This window comes from Emys orbicularis, assembly GCF_028017835.1.
Source record: "Emys orbicularis isolate rEmyOrb1 chromosome 19 unlocalized genomic scaffold, rEmyOrb1.hap1 SUPER_19_unloc_2, whole genome shotgun sequence".
NCBI lineage: Eukaryota > Metazoa > Chordata > Testudines > Emydidae > Emys > Emys orbicularis.
The window spans coordinates 80444-102685 of NW_027045149.1; the positions used below are offsets into that span (position 1 = coordinate 80444).

Consider the following 22242-nt stretch of genomic DNA (forward strand, 5'->3'; position numbering starts at 1 on the left):
GTGGGATAGCTGCCCAGAGTGCACCTCTCCAAATAGCACTGCAAGTGTGAACATGCTACAGCGCAGGCAGCTGTCAGTGTGAACACACAACAGTGCTTTTCCTTCTGCAGGCTCTGAGCGGCACTGTAACCGCCGGTGCTGTAACTTTGCCTGTGTAGAAGTGTCCTAAGAGTCTCTTCTCAAGATGCAGACACCTGGATCTCTTTGCTGCTTTAGGCACCATCAATTACTCACTTTTTAAGAATCTTTTTCCTTGCGTTTCCTTGACTGTGCTTTCATTGCTCTCCTCTTGCCTTGCTAACAACTCATTCAGGATTACCTTCAATGGATTCCGCTCCATCCTCCCAATCCCATTTGTGTTACCCAGGTGTCCATCCTTATATCCCTCCCTTATATCCCGTTTAATTTCACTAACAAAAGAAACATGTTCTTGTAGTTAAGGCGCTGACTACCACTCAAGACATCTGGTTCACCTCCCACCTCTGCCAAACACTTCTTGTGTCTCTTTGGGCAGGCCACTTAATCTCTGTACCTCATTTCCTCATCTGTAAAACAGGAATATGTACTGCCTCTTTACCATCCTTTGTTTTATCTCTGGAGAGTAAGAGGCATCTCCTATCCTGAAAGATGTATAGAATCATAGGAAGGGACCTCAAGAGATCATCTAGTCCAGTTCCCTGCACTCATGGCAGGACTAAGTATTATCTTCTAGACCATCCCCGACAGGTGTTTGTCTAACCTGCTCTTAAGTATATAGTATGAGTATATACACATTGCCTCGCATAAGGGGGCCTTGATCTTGGTTGGGACTTCTAAGTGCTACTGTAATATAAATGAAAGCTGAAATACACAAATTGAAAACATGATTTTATTGGAAATTTATCAAGTACTTCTGAAAGAAGATGACAATCTTACATTCAAGCAAGGGATTTTTGGACTCTTCAGTCCATTTGTCATTCCTTTCTCTTTTTGGCTTTAGGTTCTTGTGACAATCGAGATAATTCACTCTCTTCATCTACATCACAATGTTCTCTTTTCTTTCTCTTAACCTTTTTATGGTCACTCGGGTAACCACTACAGTCACTCCCATAAAATACAGGTTTCTGCTTTTCTTGCTTATGTTTTTTCTTCTTCTTTGGCTTTTTATCATAAAATCCATTTACTGTATCAGCATTCTGCTCTTCTGCATCTTCCACCACAGTAGTATCTGCATTGTCTGTAAGCTCGGTGTCATTTTCTAACTCACAATTCCTTCTGTCTCTTTTCTTGTGTTTTTTCTTTGGTATTTCATCTATACTGTTTGTATCTTCAGTTACTGATTCAGGATATTTGGATTGCATACTGTGAAGAAACATACAAAATAAGCAAGAGTGTACAGAATGAGATCTCTATAGGTATTTAATACATCATGATGTTAAGCTTTGCTGAAATGCAATAATTATATGGAGCACATAACTGAAGACTGGGAGTTGTGCTAAACCCACAGCAATTCAAGTAGGAAAAAAAGATTAGGGTCTTTTAGTAAGAAAAGAACTTATGACCTGTTAATACATATCCAATTTCCAGTATTTGGTTAGTCTCTATTCTGTTAAAGAATTAGCATTAGTTCTGTATGGAATTTATTAGCAGATTTTTAAAATCTGACTTAAAATATAATATTCATACTATACAGGGGGGAAAGTCAGAGTTAAGGCAAGACACTGATTTTAAGTATTATGTTTTTAAATAAATCCACTAAATCAGCTCAGTTTGAAAAAAATCCTTTAATATAGCACTGTACCTGTCTTTATTCAGTCTCCCCCGAATGAAGAATACTCCAGCAGCATCGGAATCTAAATGCACCACTTCTAATTCCAGTTTATCTCCTATTTTTAACCCAAGGTCTTGCCACTCTATAGCTGACATTCGATCAGGTTTAGGGATGGAAGCATTGAAACACCCATGTATCAGACAGCCAATATGACTTGGGGCCACTTTATTGATCACACCCTGGAAGAAGAAAAGAAAACCATGTAAGAAAGACTATACTACATTTAAGGGCCACAACTTGTAAGAGACTTTCACTCCTGCACACACTGTAAATTTGTCTTTAGATTCTTGTACATAAGAAAGTTTACACATGCAAATCCACACCATCAACTGCATGGCAAGTGGCTTTAGCACTTGTACAAATAGAAGCCACATTTTAAAAATTGTTGCTAAGTCTTTCAAATTAAAAATATAGAATTAGGCCACATCTACACTAGAACTTATGTCAGCAAAATTTGTGTGGCTCAGGGATGTGAAAAAACACCCCCCGAGTGACTTAAGTTTCACCGACAGAAGCACTGGTGTGGACAGTGCTATGTTGGCGGGAGACCACTGCTCATTGAGCTGGTTTTATGATGTCGACGGGAGATTGCCGCTACCCTTCCAGTAAATTAATTCATTTTAACAGTTAATGTTTTGACTTATTTTGCTAGTTTAAAATGCTCTTGGTAGACATTTGCCAGTGTTGAAATGAAAGATACTATATCGATTTGAATTGTATTGCTGTAATATAACAAATACTAAACTTTTTTTTTTTAATAAGATGTACAGGTAGTCAATATATTGTGTGGATGGGTCTCATGTAACACAGAGAGCTGCATATGTAGCTCTCAATGGTAAATAGGTTGAGAATTGCTGCTCTAGATAGGCCACTGTATGTATCAATGGAGAGACTGAGAGCAGAATTTTTCCTAGGCTCTGTAAGATAATTTTACCATTAAGACTCATGGAGTAGACTTTAATCAAAAACTGCCAAACCTGGAACAGAATGTTAATATCTTAAACTACTGTGTCTAAAAAATGCAATGTGTCAATGTGAGTAGGCCAATATTCTGACCTACTTTTTTGAATTCTGAAGCTTGCAAGCATTCACACAGAGGTATGTTTGTGTTAAAGCTCTTAGGAGATCCATATGCCTACTCTTTATTTTGAAATGCTCAGGAGCAAAAATTCTGTATTTCGTTCTTTTCTGCAAACAGAACAGAATCACAATAGAGAGCACTTCATAACCACAAATACTTGTGCCTATGATTAATGGATAAGACTATGTATTACTTTAGGGATAAGCCTGTACCGGTACCAGGTTACCAGCCCTCCTTTGGGAGGAAAAACACCCCTACAGTTGAGAGAGAAGGTGGGTGAAGTAATATCTTTTATTGGACCAACTTCTGTTGGTGTGAGAGAGAGATGCTTTTGAGCTACACAGAGCCCAGATCTACACTACAGACTTATATCGATATAACTAAGTCACTCAGGGGTGTGAAAATCTACACACGAGTGATGTAGTTACACCGACCTAACTCCCAGTGTAGGCGGCACAATGTTGATGGAAGAGCTTCTCCCATCGACATAGCTACAGCCTCTCGCGGAGGTGGATTAAGAACAACAGAAGAAACTCCCACATTGGCTTAGGAGCGTCTTCACTTAAGCGCTACAGTGGTGCACCTGCATCAGTGCAGCATTTTAAGTGTATACCTGCCCGGAGCTCTTCTTCAAGTCTACGAAAGTCACTACCAGTGTCACAGCTAAATACAAGATTGAACAGATAGTGTAGCATAAGTAGCATCCTAAGGGACCTTTCAAGGCAAAGTGGCCTGCTAAGACCCCTGCAGACATAGGACAAAAAAGGGGGTTAGCGGGTTACAGACAGCTGTAATAAACCATAAATCCAGTGTCTTTATTAAGAGCATGATTTTTAGTGTCTAGCAAAGTTATGAATTTAAGCCCTAGGTTTGTCTGTTGAAAGTGTTATGCAGATTTCCTTTGCAGATGAGGACTGATGGGTCAGATATAGAGGGATTGCTTTGTGAAAAGTGTTCACCCGCAGGTGATGTGGTGTTTTTGTCTTATTTTCCTGTATGAGATCATTCAAGAGCATAGTGATTGTCTGGTTTCACCACACAGTTGTTAGTGGGCATTTAGTGCACTGGGTGAGGTACATGGCACGTTATGATAGGCACAAGTAGGACCATGGGTCTTTAAAGGTGTGTTGTTGATCACTGTAGCAGTGGAGATAAGTCTGAATATCATAGAATATCAGGGTTGGAAGGGACCTCAGGAGGTCATCTAGTCCAACTGCCTGCTCAAAGCAGGACCAATCCCCAGACAGATTTTTGCCCCAGATCCCTAAATGGCCCCCTCAAGGATTGAACTCACAACCTGGGTTTAGCAGGCCAATGCTCAAACCACTGAGCTATCCCTCCCCACCCCAAGTCTGCTGGTTTTGCATCTGTTCTTCTGACAGTGTTTGGTGCAGCTTTGAGTTGGTTTGTCCTGGTCTGTGGGGGCCTTGCTTCTCATGATGAGCATGGCGCAGTCGAAGGCCAGAAGCGGAGGTTCAGGAAAGATTAATTTCAGGATGGGGTCCGCACAACACACATTTCAAGATCCATGGGCCCTACAGATGCCTATCACAAATACTTATGCTAACTGTTTAATCTTGCATTTAGCCGTGACACTAAACACCTTTCCCCCCTGAATAGCTATGTAGCTTGAAAGCTAGTCTCTCACCAGCAGAAGTTGGTTCAATAAAGATATTGCCTCACTCACCTTGTTTCTCTAATACTGTGGGACTGCCACTGCTACAACAACATTATACCTACAGTTGATAAGTTAGCAGGAAAAACAGAGTCAAGAACAGAGAAAAGGTATTTCAGTATTTGTCTACTAACTGTAACAGTAACTATTTAAATGCAATTATTCAATCTACTTAGTAGCTAAAATAAGCTTAATTTACTGGAAAATACAGTAAAACTGAAGTATTTTTACATACCACAAGCTTTTTTCCTTTCTTGGGAGTGAAAATGACAAAATCTGCTTCAATGTTAAAATGGATGAATCCTTGGTCATCATAAATATCACCTAATTCACCCACTACTCTGATGTTATCATAAGCCACTGGCACATCGCTGAGGCTACACAGGGAGAGGAAAAAGTTGTTTTAATATTTCTGACCAACACTGACAGTGCAAAATCAGCACGAAACCTGATGGGGAGACGAGTGAAATTGCTCCACGTTTAGGTCTATGCCCCGCTGGGGCTGCGAGGGGGTTGCTGCGGAGTCGCTCGCCGAAGGAGGGCTCAGCCACATGGGGCCCGTAGCAGAAGGGCGAGAACGCGCGTGGCGTGGAGTCGAGGTGGATCTCGGGGGAGCTGAAGGGGGGGGGGGAGGGTAGGGCAGGGCAGCGGCCGGGCCGCCGAATGCGGCACCTCCACGCTAGTTCCCATGGTGCCTCCACAACTGTTCGCTAAGCCGTCCGCCTGGTATGGAGCGCGCACGTGACTCACTCTGGCGCTCTCTGATGACGTCACACGTGAGCCCTCTCAAGTTTAGAGCCCTCCTGGAGGGGAAGTGACGTTTCACGCCGGAACTAAGGGTTGAGCAGGGCAGCCATCTTGTGTGTGTCTTCCCCGCTCCAGTAGTACGGATATGGCGCATGTTCCGGCTGTAGGTGATGGAGGTTAGACACTGCGCAGGGCAGCATCCCAAGTTGGGCGGAGCGAGCGGAAGCTTTGTCATCAGGGGCCATGTGGGGGCGGGACTTTCAGATAATGGGCGGGGCCCGGCGATGCCCTGCTCACTTGCACGGCCCACAGGGACCCCAGGGGAGCGACCCCGATCCGCAGCCGCCTGACTCCCGTGCGCGCGCCACGAAGTCTCCAGTGGGGGGAGCGTGAGGCAGACCCCGCGCACTCTGCTCGCTGCCCTGCCCTGCGGTCCCTGGCCACGTGCGGGAGCAGGGCCAAGCGGATCCGCGCTCGTGACTCTGCGCCCTGTGGTGCCCCCCCCCCCCCGCACCCCGGCTCCCGCCCAGTCCACCCCGCGTGCCCCGCCCTGCGTCTCTCCCCGGCCCGCCGGGGACAAATGGCGCGGGCAGCCCCCGCGGAGATACATCAGGCGGGCCCCGGAGCTTGCAGCGTCGCCAACAGCCTCCTCCGTGGGCCCGTTGTGGTGCCGGGGCGCGCTGCGCCCAGCGATCACCGTGACCCAAGGCTGCCCTGCGGCGCGGCTGCCACAGCCCCCTGTCCCCGAGCTAGCAGCGCTGCGGGGCCTGGAGAGCAAGGGCTGGAGGGGCTGCCAGCGCCTCCCCGCCGCCTGGTCTCCCTGCCCTTTGCTGCCAGCACTGGCCACTGTCCGGGCTACGGGGCTAGCTGGACCATGACCCGGGATGGCCAGTCTTATGTTCTTAACTGCATAGCTCCGGCTTGGGACAAATGTCACACCCTGTGTGACATAGTTAGTTCGGCCTAATCCCCACTGTAGCCACAGCTAGGTGGAGGGATCACTGCAGCAGAATTCTTTTGTCAACCTAGCTACCGCCTCTCAAGGGGGTGGATTTACTACAGCAGTAGAAAAACCTCTTCTGCTGCCGTGGTTTCCACAGCGGCAGCACTGCACTTATGCCATTGTAGCACTTGTAGTGTAGTGTAGATGTGCCTGGAGATTCACAAGATTTTTCTTATTTTCAAGATTGTAAATAAAAAGGTATTGTAAGAGTAGTAGGCCCCACCCGTGGGGTCTGGCCCACTGATGGCGTGCTGTAAATCCACTGAGCATTGTTAAAAGTTAGGGCATGGCTACACTTGCAGATGTAGAGCGCTGGGAGTTAAACCAGCCTTTGGAAACCACAGCAGGGAAAACGCTGCCGTGTATTTACACTGTCAGCTGCAAGTGCACTGGTGTGGCCACATTAGCAGCTCTTGCAACACCACAAAGAGCAGTGCATTGTGGTAGCTATCCTAGTGTGCAAGTGGCTGCAGCGTGCTTTTCAAATGGGGGGTGGAGTGTGACAGGGAGTGTGTTGTGTGTATGTGCGGGGAGAGACAGTGTGTTTTGGGGGGCAGAAAGAGTGTCAACATGCTATCATGTAAGTTCAGACAGCAGCAGACTCCACTGCCCTCCCCCCCGCCTCTCTCTCACACACACACTCACAGCAGCAGCATTCCACAGCAATGGTTTACTTTGTCCAGGACCAGATAAGCATGCCGGCTGTCAGAAATGGAGCTTTGAAAGGGGATATCCGCATGCCTGCAGCCGAGTTCAAAACAATGACCAGAGTGGCCACTTGACTTCAGGGGATTGTGGGACACTTCCGGAGGCCAATCACAGCGCAGTAATGCAACATGTCGTCCACACTGACACCCGAGCGTTTCAGCTGGGGCACAGCAAGCTTTATGCTTCTCGTGGAGGTGGATTACTAGGAGTGCTCCAGCTGCAGAGTCCAGGCGCTCTAAGTGCCTTGCCAGTGTGGACACCTCAGGAGTTAGGGTGCTTGGGGCTGATTTAATGCGCTGTAACTTGCAAGTGTAGCCAAGCCCTGAATCTACAGGAGTCTGGAACCTGGGGCTTCATCTTTACAGCTGTGCCATAGACTGCAGTGAAAGTTTGACTGAGGGAGAGAGAAAGCTCAATTGTTCATGTCCTGATGATGCCCTTGGAGGATGGAAATTCCCTTAATTACTTAAAATCAGTTAGTACTAGAAGAGAAAATTAAACCAAAGTTCTGGGGGATCTAAGGCTGTTATCAAATGAGTGATGTTGGGAGGCCTGAAAATAATGAAGGCTAGTGGCCCTGTCATACATTTCTTTTCTACCCCCATTGCCTTACTTACCTTTAATTTGATCTAACCTAATAAAAAAAAATAATTTCAAGTGTACAGATTTCCAATTTGGGCGCCACACTGAAACTATTTGTTGGCCTTACTTTAGTATTCCCTTCCTTACAAACAAATAGCATTCCATGTACTAAGAATTATAGCAATAGTGATCAGCATTACTTTAATAAAAGTTATGGGAAGGAATCAGGTTTAATACATAGCTAAGAAGAACCAGAGAAAGTGTAACTGAGTGTGGGATCCACAAAGGTACTTAGGTGCCTAATTCCTGTTTATAGGCTCAATTGTGATCTACAGAGCTCCCGCATGGCTGCCACTTAACCATAGGTTTTTACAGTAAAAGTTCCCCAGGTACAGTCTAGGTGACTATTTCCTGCCTAAGCCCCAAAGCAATTTGCAAAACATTGTAAGATAGGCATTCAAACATCCGAGTTGTATGCAAGGCGCCCCATCTGGTAGACTGCCTCTAAGCACACCTACTCGATTGGGCCCAGTACATGCAATTTCGCACAAAACATCTGGCAAGGAGTATGCAAGAAGGACCTCCCTTACAACCTTTACCCAGTGGTTAGGGTATTTCACCCACTATGTGGAAGTCTCCCCTCCACCTGGTGAGAAGAAGGGATTTGGTCAGGGCTCTGCTACCTCTCACAGGTGTTCCCTTACTACTACTACTACTCAGGCTGGTAGAGCTCATGCTAGCCTTCTAAAAATAGTGTTTTTGAAGTTGTGGCTCAGGCTAGGGAGAGGGGTTGGCTATTTGCTACATTTCACATGTGGCAACATTAACAGCAACTTGAATTTGGGATTCCATTGCCATGGACTTAGTTTAATTTGTACACAAAACAGGTAATTCTTTAACATTTATTAAATTCACATTAAAAGTAAAGGAGGAGGGAGGAAAAACAACATATTTAAAACTCAAAAAAGAGACACAGCTGCACTGTTGGGCACTCAAATACGGACCATCAGAGCAAGCTGCAGAGGCCTTCATAAACACAGAGTCTGATAAACTGGGAGGGGGGAAACAACCAAAAACCCAACCGTTTTGTCCAGAATAAGATTCATAAGAGAGACCTACTCTAAACACAAGGTGGCACCTTTTTAACTAAAGGTGTGATTTAGAAAAATAGTTAAACTGGGCATTCTTATTCAATGTAAATCCTTATATAAAACTACAAGCATTGCATCATTAGAACACTTTTACTGGGTGAACATAAGATGAAGGTAGGACAATATTAACTTTCAACAGGGTATCACAGGTGAAATGGACAATATACTTTGACATGCTTTATTACTACTAAAGATGTATGAGTATGAAAGAACTTGACATAAAATATGACTTTCAGATGTTAGGTTGATTTGGCAGGGCTGACAGGAAAAATGTTTTTATCTATAACAAACTAGTTTGATCGTAATTACAGAAAATAAACACAGAACTCCCTTGGGCCATTTTTGTGGAGTCTCTTAAAGGTAGAGCTGCATTTGAAATATACATGAAGTTGCTCGGTAAAAGGCATTAAACACATATAGTAAAAATCACAGCTGAACATTGCCATAAATAATTATTTTTAAACTAATAAAATGCACTGCTACTTGGTCTGACATTGGAGAGGAAACTTGAAATGATTACTAATTATATAAAGTAATACAAAGAAAAAATGAAATGACATTTAGAAAAACATTATTCTAATAGAAACCTGATTTTAAAAAGATAGGTATACATTTCAGTAAGAGAATACATTAAACATTTATTGCAATTAGGTTTCATTGTGTTAACCAAATATATCAAATGCAATTCAATAATATATCACCAGAGGGCATAACAGAGCCTTGATGCTATTAAGCATAATACACAATAAAGAATAGTAACTGAAAACAGCAGAGTAGACTAAAAATATGAACTAGAATACAACATTCAAGTTACAGTCCTGTTTTCTCAGTGATTGCTGTGCCAATCTTTAATAGCTAGGAAAAGACTGTTACAGAAAACAGAGAAAAAACGGGATGAGACAGTAATTACCTTACATTTTTTCAGTTAATAATTTTACATGATTTGTATCGGCAATTATGATGTCTGGGATGGGCATTTCCTGGCATTTAATAACTGGCTGGATTTGCCTTCGGCCCTCCGTTCTCCTAGCGGGTCATTAAATGCCTGGAAATGGCTGCTCTGAAGGTCATTATTGCCTAAATTATTAATCACTTTTTTTGGAAATAAAAATAATACAAAAATAAAACCTATTCAAGCAGTTCTCTTTTATCTGTTTTTAAACCCATGTACTCAAGAGACCCTTCCTTAAGCTGATTAATTATGAGCTACTGCTTTGTTTCCATGTTAGCTTTTAAAATCCTAAGGCACTAGTTCTCAAAATGTAGTCGTGAAGCACACATTGTGATCTATGGAGAACTGGCTGGTCATATGATGCTAACACTTCGCGTTTCCAGATGCTAAATCATAATAGAAGTAGCTAAAACCACATGAAGTGATTTGAAAACATTACTTTTCTATGTAAACGATTGCTGTAATTTCCACAGAGATGTCACTGGGAGGAAAATGTGCCACATGATTATAGATGAGAGGGGAAATAGCCCACACAATTGTAAACAGGACAGGAGATGAGCCACAAGACACGGTCTCTATTAGTTGGGGTCCATGCTGTGAGAAACTTTGAGCAAATCTGCTCTGAGGCTTTTAAAGAAGTAAAAGTATTGAAAATGATAAGATTGAAGGATCAAAGATAGCCCTCTCAGAGGAGCCCGCTGCGATTAATTTTTATTGAAAAAAATGTTTTGTCATTTTTGCAAACCCGTGTCCTGGCTCAGCGTGCTTACTGTATGGAGATGACTGCTCTGGTTCTAATTGAAAATAATACCCAATCCTTCTGAAGAGGCGCAGCCTGAACATGCAAAGTGCTGAGCACCTCTGGGAGATGCTGAATGCTTTCAACTTGCACTGACTCCTAATACTGCCCAGGAATGCTCATTACTTCACAGGATCAGGCCCATTGTATCTTTGTTTAAAGAACTTGGAGAACAGCCCGTGAGGCTGAGCTGTTTGACACCCATTGAGGATCCAGCCCAAGAGCCCATTGATTATATTTTACAGGGGTTCTCAAACTTCATTGCACCGCGACCCCCTTCTGACAACAAAAGTTACTTCACAACCGCAGGAGGAGGGACCAAAGCCTGAGCTTGCCCAAACCCCACTGCCCTGGGTGGGGAGGCCAAAGTCCGAGCCCCACCGCTCCAGGCAAGGGGGCCAAAGCTGAAGCTCAAGGGCTTCAGCCCCAGGCAGGGGGCCTGCAACCTGAGTCCTGCTGCCCAGGGTTTTGGCTTTGGCCCTGGGTAATGGGGCTCGGGCTTCAGCTCCGGGCCCCTGTAAGTCTAAGCCAGCCATGGCGACCCCGTTCAAAGGTCATGACCCACAGTTTGAAATTATATGAAATTTAGGGAAAATTAAGGGGAAAAAAATAGGAACTATATTAGCAATTCTCCACCCCACCCCTGAGTTTACAGAGTCATCAGAAATCCTTGCTATTGGGCTTGCAATTCCATGTGCCAGTCCCCTTACTATGCATGGATGGAGCTTATGGGGGCCAGGCTGGCTCAGGATTTGGAGGGGTGTGTGTGTCAAGGCTCCTTCCCCACTCTGAACTTTAGGGTACAGATGTAGGGACCTGCATGAAAACTTCTAAGCTTAACTACCAGCTTAGATCTGGTCCGCTGCCACCACTCCCAATGTGCTAATTCCCTTCCCTGGGTAGCCTTGAGAGACTCTTCACCAATTCCCTGGTGAATACAGATCCAAACCCCTTGGATCTTAAAACAAGGAGAAATTAACCATCCCCCCTCTTTTCTCCCACCAACTCCTGGTGGATCAAGATCCAACCCCCTTGGATCTAAAAACAAGGAAAAATCAATCAGGTTCTTAAAAAGAAGGCCTTTAATTAAAGAAAAAGGTAAAAATCATCTCTGTAAAATCAGGATGGAAAATAACTTTACAGGGTAATCAAACTTAAAGAGCCCAGAGGAACCCCCTCTAGCCTTAGGTTCAAAGTTACAGCAAACAGAGGTAAATACCCTAGTAAAAGGTACATTTACAAGTTGAGAAAACAAAGATAAAACTAACACACCTTGCCTGGCTGTTTACTTACAAGTTTGAAATATGAGAGACTTGTTCAGAAAGATTTGGAGAGCATGGATTGATGTCTGGTCCCTCTCAGTCCCAAGAGCGAACAACCACCAAAAACAAAGAGCACAAACAAAAACCTTCCCCCCACCAAGATTTGAAAGTATCTTGTCCCCTTATTGATCCTTTGGGTCAGGTGTCAGCCAGGTTACCTGAGCTTCTTAACCCTTTACAGGTGAAAGGATTTTGGAGTCTCTGGCCAGGAGGGATTTTATAGTATTGTACACAGGAGGGCTGTTACCCTTCCCTTTATAGTTATGACAGGGTGTTCAGAGAAAGCCCAGTTCCACAGGCTGTGCTGGGGGCTCAGCAGGAGGTGCTCTCCCCTCACAGCCATTGCTGGCCCCAGTGTGGTGCTAGGGGCTGCAGTGAGTGGGGTGGGAGGACCCAGTAGGGGGCGCTCGCCCCTTCTAGTCTGTGCCGGCCCCAGCATAGTGCTCAATTTGTGCTATTTCGGGGGTTGTAAATCTAAGCTCCTGAGCGCTTGTCACTAAGGAGCCCATGTGCGGCGCAGCCTGGTGTCTGGGCCAGGCCTAGCTCCCCACACTCTGTGCAGCGCAGTGCAACTAGATGTGGCATTCTTCACTCGTCCTAATCTACTGTGCTGTATGGCTGTTAAACAGCTGCTCCGTCCCACCCCAGAGGTGGCTGCATTTCAGTGCTGGGCAAAGGAGCCCTGTATAAATAGCCCCTGCACCCCACCCCAGAGGTGGCTACATCTCAACCCCAGGGATGAACTCAGTGACTGGAATACAAGTGACTCTAGTCCTGGGAGTGACCAGGACTGCTGGGCCCCTTGCCGGGGAGGTGGGCAAGGCCTCACCAGAGATTGGGGCCCTTGGGTGGTGCAAGGCCGGGCCGAGATTCCTCTGGCCATGGGAGCCCAGTGACTCAGCCAGTGCCCCGCCCCCAGCCAACCCTCCCCATTGACCGAGCCCTTCGTGCCAGCCATGTCGCTCTGAGTCGCACTACGTGCCGCTCGATAGGTCACCTACAATCACAGTTTCTTTTCGGTGCCTCGACTGGGCAGCCGGTAATGAGCGGTGGATAACGGATTCTCCAGGCCAGGCCTACGGACCTGCTCCCCCGCTGTGCCAGGGATGCCCCGCTGGTCCCGTCTCTGCCCCTAAGAGCCTCTCCCCGCAGTCCCTGGCAGGGAAGGGATTGCCCCGCTGCCAGCGTCCAGCAGGCCTGTGGGTGACATGAGTTTGGGGGTCTCAGCCGCGTCCCTTGGGGGATAGGTCCGCGCTGTGACGGGCATTATCTGGCAGCGGACTGGCCAAGAGTGCCCCCCCCCACCTTCTCGGGCAGGGCAAGGGGTGGGGTGCAGAGTGATCTGCTGTGGGGCCCAGGCCCTCAGTCTCTGGGGCTGGCAGCACAGCCCCGGTGATGAACCTCCCCCAGGGGCAGGGAGCAGCGCTGGGTCCGTAGCACCCCAGCAAACACTGGCCATTCGGCACCAGACAGGGGAAGGTCTCGCACCCAGGCCATTCTGGATCAGAACCGTGTGTGGGGAGACGGGAGCTGAACACAGACCCCTCCCTGAGCTCCCAGCAGCCCCCAGGGCCTCGTCCCTGCGATCCCTCCAACGCCATGGGCACAGGGACCCTCAGCCAGCACCTCCATAGGGCCCAACAGTGGGGAACCCAGCCCCTTACCTGGCTGGTACCTCCCACGGCCTTGACGCTGGCTCCAGTTCAGCAAAGTTCCCCCACTCTGCAGGGCACTGGAGAAGCCTCCACTGGCAGCTTTGCCACTGACACTCTGTGGCAGCTCCTGCCGAGGCCCCAGGGCCCATGTGGGGCAGCGCTGCCTTCTCAGGAGGCTCGTCAGCCAGGGCCATGCAGAAGCCTGGGGCCCAAATGCCAACCATGGCTCCCCAGCCAGGAGCGGGTTTCCTTGGCACTTGGGTACCCCAGGGGGTTAGAACCTAAAGAGCAGGAGGGAAACATGCAGAAAGAGGAGAGCTGTGCATGGGGCCATGGAGCGGGGGGCATGGGGCAGAGAGATGTTTAAACCAGAGGGGCGGAGGGCGTGCCCCATTTTCCTCTTCCTCAGAGCCCTGGGCTGGCCTGTGCCCCCTGCACCAGGGGTGGGGGCTGGAAAGGGACTTGCCTTGCCCCAGGGTGCCAAGGCCACTGGCTGTACCGGAGAGGCACTGAGGCTGCAGGAACCCTCCTCGAGCCGGGCTCCGTGGGGCTGGGATTCAGGCCTGGGGAGCTTTGGGCCGTGCGGAGGGGAGTCCAGCGCTGGGGAAAGGGCCAGCTCGACTGCCCCAGAGCCCACGGATTGCGTCACACCCCCATCCCCCACGCCAATGGCCCTGCCCTGAAGGGACCCATCTAGGGGCAGAGCGGAGCTCAGGCTCTGTAGCCCCAGCGTGCCAGTCCCACAGCCGGCAGGCAATGCGGGTGCTGGCCCAACAGGAACTAGACTGAGCCCCGCTCCACAGCCACCACCCACTATCAGACACTGCTCCCCTGGGACAGATTCGAACCCGTGCCCCAGAGAGGAGAGACGCCCCCCCCACCGCACCCCCCGGCCAGCCCAGAATATTATTATTCATCTTACATAGCACTGTCCAGCAAAACACTTCCCAAAGGAGGTCAGTGTCATCATCCCCACTGTACACATGGGGAAACTGAGGCAGGGGGCAGGGAAGGGATTTGCCCAAGGTCACCCAGTGGCAGAGCCAGACATAGACCCCCAGTCTGCTGCATCCCAGTTCAGTGCTTTACCCACTAGGCCACATTGCCTCCCTTGACTCTGTGGCCATAGCTCGGGAGCTGCATTCCCCCCACGCACCGCCAGGGGGAGCCATGAGATGTTTAGCTTTGTCTGTCCCAAGTGTGGGGAGGCACGTCCCACCCCGGGTCCCACACAGGTGCCTCTGTCCAGAGTGTGTGGCTGTCTGACTCTTCCCCTATCCCATCGGGGCCACGGTGGCCACGGGGCACAGAGGGCGACAACCCTAGACGCTGTGCCAGAGGGAGGGAGCCTGGCCTGTCCCCTGTCCTAACAGCCAAGCAGCCTGGGGGTCCCGTCCCCTCTCCCGTTCCTCCCCCCAAAACTGACACTGCTGCCAGGAGTAGGGGGGAAGGTGCCTTGTTGAGAAGAGCAGGTGGAGCTGGGGGCAGCAAGCTGTGGGGGACAGAGTCTCTGGGGGGAGGGGGCTGCTTCTAGGCCTCCGTGGGGGCCTCATGATCGAGGGCTTGGAGATCATCCAGGAAGCGCTTGGGGGTCAGGATGTGACTGGAACCTGGGGGGGGGAGAGGTGGTTGGCACAGTGGGGCGGGCATGAGGCTGGCATCACCAGCTCCCCCATCCTTGCAGCTGGACCCTGCTCTAGTGACTTCTGAAAAGGAAGTGATGTGCTACCCTATCCAGCCAGAAAGAAATGAGGCTCTCAGCCAAGGATGGCTTTTGGCTCATGCAGGAGGAGGGAGGGATAGCTCAGTGGTTTGAGCATTGGCCTGCTAAACCCAGGGTTATGAGTTCAATCCTTGAGGGGACCATTTAGGGAACTGGGGTAAAAAAATAAAAAATCTGTCTGGGGATTGGTCCTGCTTTAAGCAGGGGGTTGGACTAGATGACCTCGTGAGGTCCCTTCCAACCCTGTTATTCTATGAAAGGAAGTTTGCCATAGTTTTGATATAGAACTAGAAACCCCTGGCAATTGTGGATTTCCACATAGCAAAGCTCATTCTCTGTCAGAAACCAGCTGGAGTCATGCAGTTAACACATTGGCTCACAAGATAGTCATCTTTGCAAGATCAGGTCAACACCTGGGAAGTATCACAGGTTTCCTGCAACGAGTCTCAAGATGATAGTTCAGATCACAAGAGGGACAAACGATGAAGACATTCTAGCTTTTGGTTCGTACACTGAAGCAGACAAACTTATCCTTTGCCCACACAGCACTTCCATGTGTCTTCCCTCTGTTAGGTTTCCCAAGGTCAAAGGAATGGTAAAGCTGCTCTATACAAGAGCCATACCTCATCTACGTGGTGTTGTGTCTGCTCAAGGTGACGGTTACTGCCAGAGGCACTACTTGAGCTTCCAGGGCCACTTCTTGACCTGCAGTGTAGAGACAGTTACACTACGATATCATACCGTTAATTGCATTTATATACCACCTAGAAGTATGCTTGGTAATTTGCAAACAAAGGGTATACAAACCAGTGACTATAAATGTAAACACCAATGGTCATAACAAAGAAAGGTGGAACATTCCCAAGGAGCTAATATGCAACAGAAGAAAGAAAGTTAGATTTCTTTTGCAGTGGAGGAGTGATGCTTGAGCAGCAAGCTTTAGCCATAGAATTCAGACAGTGGTTCCAAACTTACCACTAACGAATGGCTGCAATGCCACTGGAGATCAGAGAAGCAGGTGGGAGAGAGAAGAGCGGCACTACAGCTCAGAGCATAGTGTATTGTTGCTCTTGATTGACCAAGAACATGGGGTTAGGGATCCCCCCCTCTTTGAAATAAAAAGCAGATGAGCTTGTGTGCACTATTTTCCCTTGGTTGAACTTGGGAATTTAAATTCTTTTTGGAAGCGACTGAACTCAGAAAAAGATTGTGTCAGTCACTGGAAGCATGCAACATTCGCTGCTTGTTTTCCTAAAAGTTCACCACAGAATAGAGAGGCAGTGGCCAGTACCAGATATTTCAGAAGAAGGTGCAAGAAGCACTGTAGAGCAGTGGGACTCAACCTTTCCAGACTACTGTACCCTTTTCAAGAGTCTGATTTCCCCCAATGAAGGAAAAAGAACAGGTACATCTACAGTTTGTACACATAAGACATCTACAACAGTGGTTCTCAAGCAGGGGTCTGGGGCCCCCTGAGGGGGGCCGGAAGGAGGTTTCAGGGGTCCACAAAGCATGGCCAGCATTAGACTTGGGGGGTCCAGGACAGAAAGCCAAAGCCCCATTGCATGGTGCTGAAGCCAAAGCCAGAGCAACTTTGCATGGTGGGAGACCACTGTGGCATAGGGAACCGGGCAATTGCCTTGCTTGTACCCCCAATGTCGTTCCTGGCTTTTATATGCAGAAAAACAGTTGCTGTGGCACATGGGGGCCATGGAGTTTTTATAACATGTTGGGTGGCCCTCAGAAAGAAAAAGGTTGAGAACCCTGATCTACAATATATCCTGTATTTTGGCTTTTTATCATTTGCTTGCTGGACCACCTTTCAATATTGATTATGAACACAATTCTAAATAGGACACTGAATTTATATAGAGGCAGCATGATATATTCTGTCCTATTATCTATCCCTTTCTTAATTATTCCCAGCATTCTGTTCGCTTTTTTGACTGCTGCTGCACATTGAGTGGATGTTTTCTGAAAAACACCCACAATGACTCCAAGTTTTCTTTCTTTGAGTGGTAACAGCTAGTTTAGACCCCATGATTTTATATGTATAGTTGAGATTATGCTTTCCAATGTGCATTACTTTGCATTTATCAACATGAAATTTCATCTGGCATTTTGTTGCCCAGTCACCCAGTTTTGAGAGAGTCTTTTGTAGCTCTTCCCAGTCTGCCTGGGTCTTAACTATCTTTAGTAATTTTGTATCATCTGCAAATTTTGCCACCTCACAGTTTACCCCTTTTTCCAGATCATTTATGAATATGTTGAATAAGACTGGTCCCAGAACTTACCCCTGGGGGACACCACTAATTACCTATCTCCATTCTGAAAACTGACTATTTATACTACGCTTTGTTTCCTATCTTTTAACCAGGTCAAATTACAAAGGATGAATATAAATAAATAACACAAGTAGGTAGGGACAAAATTAGAAAGGCCAAAGCACAAAACAAGATCAAACTACCTAGAGACATAAAGGGTAACAAGAAAACGTTCTACAGATACATTAGAAGCAAGAGGAAGAGCAAGGACAAGGTAGGCCCGTTACTCAATTGGGGGGGGGGGGGAATAATAACAGAAAATGGGGAAATGGCAGAGGTACTTAATGACTTCTTTGTTTCAGTTTTCACCAAGAAGGTTGGTGGGGATTGGACATCTAACATAGTGAATGGCAGTGAAAATGAGGTAGGATCAGAAGAGGCTAAAATAGGGAAAGAACAAGTTAAAAATTACGTGGACAAATTTGATGTCTTCAAGTCACCAGGGCCTGATGACACGCATCCTAGAATACTTAAGGAGCTGACTGAGGAGATATCTGAGCCATTAGCTATTAAGACGAGAGAGATTCCAGATGACTGGAAAGGGGCAAATATAGTGCCAATCTATAAAAAGGGAAATAAGGACAACCCAGGGAATTACAGACCTGTCAGCTTAACTGCTGAACCCAGAAAGGTAATGGAGCAAATAATTAAGCAATCAGTTTGAAAACAGCTAGAAGATAAGGTGATAAGTAACAGTCATCATGGATTTGTCAAAAACAAATCATGTCACACCAACCTGATAGCTTTCTTTGACAGGGTAACAAGCCTTGTGGGTAGGGGGGAAGCGGTAGAAGTGGTATATTTTGACTTTAGTAAAGCTTTTGATACTGTCTCATATGACCTTTTCATAAACAAACTAGGGAAATGCAAGCTAGATTGAGCTACTATAAGGTGAGTGCAAAACTGGTTGGAAAACCATTCCCAGAGAGTAGTTATGAGTGGTTCACAGTCATGCTGGAAGGGCAGAATGAGTGGAATCCCACGGGGATCAGTTCTGGGTCCGGTTCTGTTCAATAGCTTCATTAATGATTTAGATAATGGCATAGAGAGTACACTTATAAAATTTGCAGACAATACCAAGCTGGGAGGGTTGCAAGTGCTTTGGAGGATAGGATTAAAATTCAAAATGATCTGAAGTAAATAGGATGAAATTCAATAAGGACAAATGCAAAGGACTCCATTTTGGAAGGAACAATCAGTTGCGCACATACAAAATGGGAAATGACTGCCTAGGAAGGAGTATTACAGAAAGAAATCTGGCAGTTGGAGAACCACAAGCTCAATATGAGTCAATAGCGTAACTCTATTGCAAAAAAAGCAAACACCATTCTGAGGTGTCTTAGCACAGGGGTGGGCAAACTTCTTGGCCTGAAGGCCACACTGGGGTTCCGAAACTGTATGGAGGGCTGGTGTAGTGTACTAAATTGCTCCCCGTAGGAATGTGCTACTTACAGTGTATTACTTATGGCTGCCAGTCCTGGTACTCTGAGCAGCATGGTAAGGGGGCAGGGAGCTAGGGGGTTGGATAAGGGGCAGGGAGTCCTGGGGGGCAGTAAGGGGACAAGGAGCAGGGGGTGGTTGGATAGGCGTGGGAGTCTCGGGGGGACCTGTCAGGGGGCAGGGATGTGGATAGGGGTCGGGGCAGTCAGGGGACAGGAGGGGGCAGTCAGGGGATAAGGAGCAGTGGGATTGGATGGGTCGGGAATTATGAGGGGGGCAGTTAGTGTGCGGGGGCCAGGCTGTTTGGGGAGGCACAGCCTTCCCTACCTAGGTGTAATATATTAAATTGCTCCTCGTAGGAATGTGTACTTATGGTGTACTACTTACGGCTGCCAGTCCTGGTACTCCCTAAGTAGCACATTCCTATGAGGAGCTTGCAGCCCGGCCACCCCGAGTACTGACTGCACGGTGAGCTAAAGCTGTGGGGGAGGGGCCGGGGGCTCAAGGGCCAGGCAGGATGGTCCCGCGGGCTGGAGGTTGCCTGTAGTTTACCCACCTCTGTCTCAGCAGGAGTGTTGTAAGCAAGACACGAGAAGTAATTCTTCCATTCTACTCTGCGCTGATTAGGCCTCAACTGGAGTATTGTGTCCAGTTCTGTGTGCCGCATTTCAGGAAGGAAGTGGACAAATTGGAGAGAGTCCAGGGAAGAGCGACAAAATTGATTAAAGGTCTAGAAAATGTGATCTATGAGGAAAGGCTGAAAAAATTCAGTTTGTTTAGTCTGGAAAAGAGAAGCCTAAGCGGGGACCCGATAACAGTTTTCAAGTACATAAAAGGTTGTTATGAGGAGGAGGGAGAAAAACTGTTCTCCTTAACCTCTGATAGGACAAGAAGCAATGGGCTCAAATTGCAGCAAGGGACATTAGGAAAAACTGCCTGTCAGGGTGGTTAAGCATGGGAATAAATTGCCTAGGGAGGCTGAGGAATCTCCATCAATGGAGATTTTTAGGAGCAGGTTAGACAAACACCTGTCTGGAAGGGTCTAGATAATACTTAGTCCTGCCACGAGTGAAGGGGACTGGACTAGATGACCTCTCAAGGTCCCTTCCAGTTCTATGGCCTTTTAACCTCTGGTAGCTAACTTATAGAATGAATACTCCATCATATTATATGCCACCTTTTAAAAACAGCACCAAATAACCAGGTTCCTTTAATTTGTAAAATAAAGCAGTACAAACCCAAAATGAAATAAACAACCCTACAATATCTCTCCCTGCCTCCCAACAGGTGAAGCCAAAGAAATAAAAGGCTTTTTTTTTTTTTTTGCTGGTATATTTTAAAAGGCTCGCTGAATCACTAGCTAGTGGCTCTGAAGAGTTCCTATGTTCATTTTTAAAACATTGGCCTCTAAGCAGAATCACAGAGCTTACCATCCCTGCACACTATAATCTAGAAATAAAGAACATTCTGCTTAATTTGTCAACCTAATATGAACTGACTAGTTAGCACTGAAGTCATTTAACAGCACAGCATCAAGCTGACTGGAAGAGCCACAACCCACGATTTACCAGTTCTATGAACAAACAGGAGTATATACATTCCCAGATTCCTTTCACTGGTGCTAAACCTTTAAAAACTAAAAAAGCAGCACTGGTCCTTTGATAGGGGAAAAAGTCCCCAAACACACTGCCCACAAAAAATGGAAAGATCTAGTGCCATTCATCTTTTCCTCCTTCCTAACCTGTAAAGGCAGCCCTTACAGAAGTCACATCTATCACCCTTAAGAGGCATACAGCAAAAAAGCATGAGTTTTCTGTGACTTAGTAAACCCCTTTCAACTCAACAATCACTAAGAAACAGAGAGGTAAATTAATGCTGCTGCATGTGAGGCTTCCTGCCTAGAGTTAGACGAGAGAACACAGCAAGTGGATGACAGCAGCTGCCACGTTAGGAAGCAGAGACGGGCTGTGGTGGCAGGACCCTGTGTGACACACCCGGGTGTGCAAATCCGACTCCAGCTGAACTGCCACATGCCCGCAGCAGCAGCAGGTCCGCTCCACACACCGTCTGTACAGGTTTCAGAGTAGCAGCCGTGTTAGTCTGTATCTGCAAAAAGAACAGGAGTAATTGTGGCACCTCAGGGCTGGTCTACACTGCGGGGGGGATCGATCCAAGATACGCAACTTCAGCTACGCGAATAGTCGAAGTATCTTGGATCGAATTACCTGGGGTCCACACGGCGCGGGATCGACGGCCGCAGCTCCCCCATCAACTGCGCTACCGCCGCTCGCTCTGGTGGAGTTCCGGAGTCGACGGTGAGCGCGTTCGGGGATCGATATATCGCATCTTAACGAGACGCGATATATCGATCCCAGATAAATCGATTACTACCCGCCGATACGGCAGGTAGTGAAGACGTACCCTTAGAGCCTAACAAATTTATCTGAGCATAAGCTTTCGTGGGCTACAGCCCACTTCATCGGATGCATAGAATGGAACATATAGAGAGGAGATACATATACATACATACAGAGAATATGAAAAGGTGAGAGTTAGCCCATTTTTACTCCTACAAAAGTTTTTTTTTTCTCCTGCTGACAATAGCTCATCTTAATTAATTGGCCTCTTAGAGTTGGTAGGGTAACTCCCACCTTTTCATGTTCTCTGTATGTATATGTATCGCCTCACTATATGTGCCATTCTATGCATCTGATGAAGTGGGCCGTAGCCCACGAAAGCTTATGCTCACATAAATGTGTTAGTCTCTAAGGTGCCACAAGTACTCCTGTTCTTTTTGTCTGTACAGTGGTTGTGACTTGGGGCCACCTGACCCAGCCCGGATCCACCCTGGCTCCAGTTCCCGAGCCCAGCCGCGGCGCACGGCGGTGCGTGCCCAGTCCCCATGCCCGGCCATGCCCACCCGCGGCCGGCCCGGCAGCAGCGGGCGGAGCGGGCAATGCCGCGGGCTACCGCGGCTCATGCCCACACGCTGCAGACTGTGACCCTTGTCCCGGCCACACCCTGCCCGGCCCAGGCCCGTGCACTGAGCAGCGGCTCAGGGACACGCCCAGGCCTGGCCTGTCACGGGGCCTTCACCCCTCCGCCGTGCCCCGCGCCCACCCGGCGCCCGCAGCCCCCCGCAGGGCCGCCTGGGAAGGGGGCACCGGGCAGCGCCCCGCGGCCTGACCCCCCTGAGCTCCCTGCGGGCCCGGCCTGGCGGCGGCAGCTGGCATGAGACATCCCCGGACCCCCTGTATTCACATGGCGGCG

General features: G+C 47.7%; 1 protein-coding gene across 1 annotated transcript; it reads right to left on the minus strand.

Moving 5' to 3' along the window:
* Positions 1 to 865: 865 nt before the first annotated feature.
* LOC135894924 (DNA-directed RNA polymerase I subunit RPA43-like) lies at positions 866 to 13709 on the minus strand. The gene is made up of 5 exons (XM_065422978.1): positions 13495 to 13709; positions 5922 to 6071; positions 4802 to 4943; positions 1781 to 1989; positions 866 to 1341 (listed from the first exon to the last, which is right to left on the minus strand). Exons 1-5 carry the CDS (start codon positions 13707 to 13709, stop codon positions 954 to 956), a joined length of 1104 nt encoding a protein of 367 aa, XP_065279050.1. The 3' UTR covers positions 866 to 953.
* Between the last annotated feature and the right edge of the window lie 8533 nt (positions 13710 to 22242).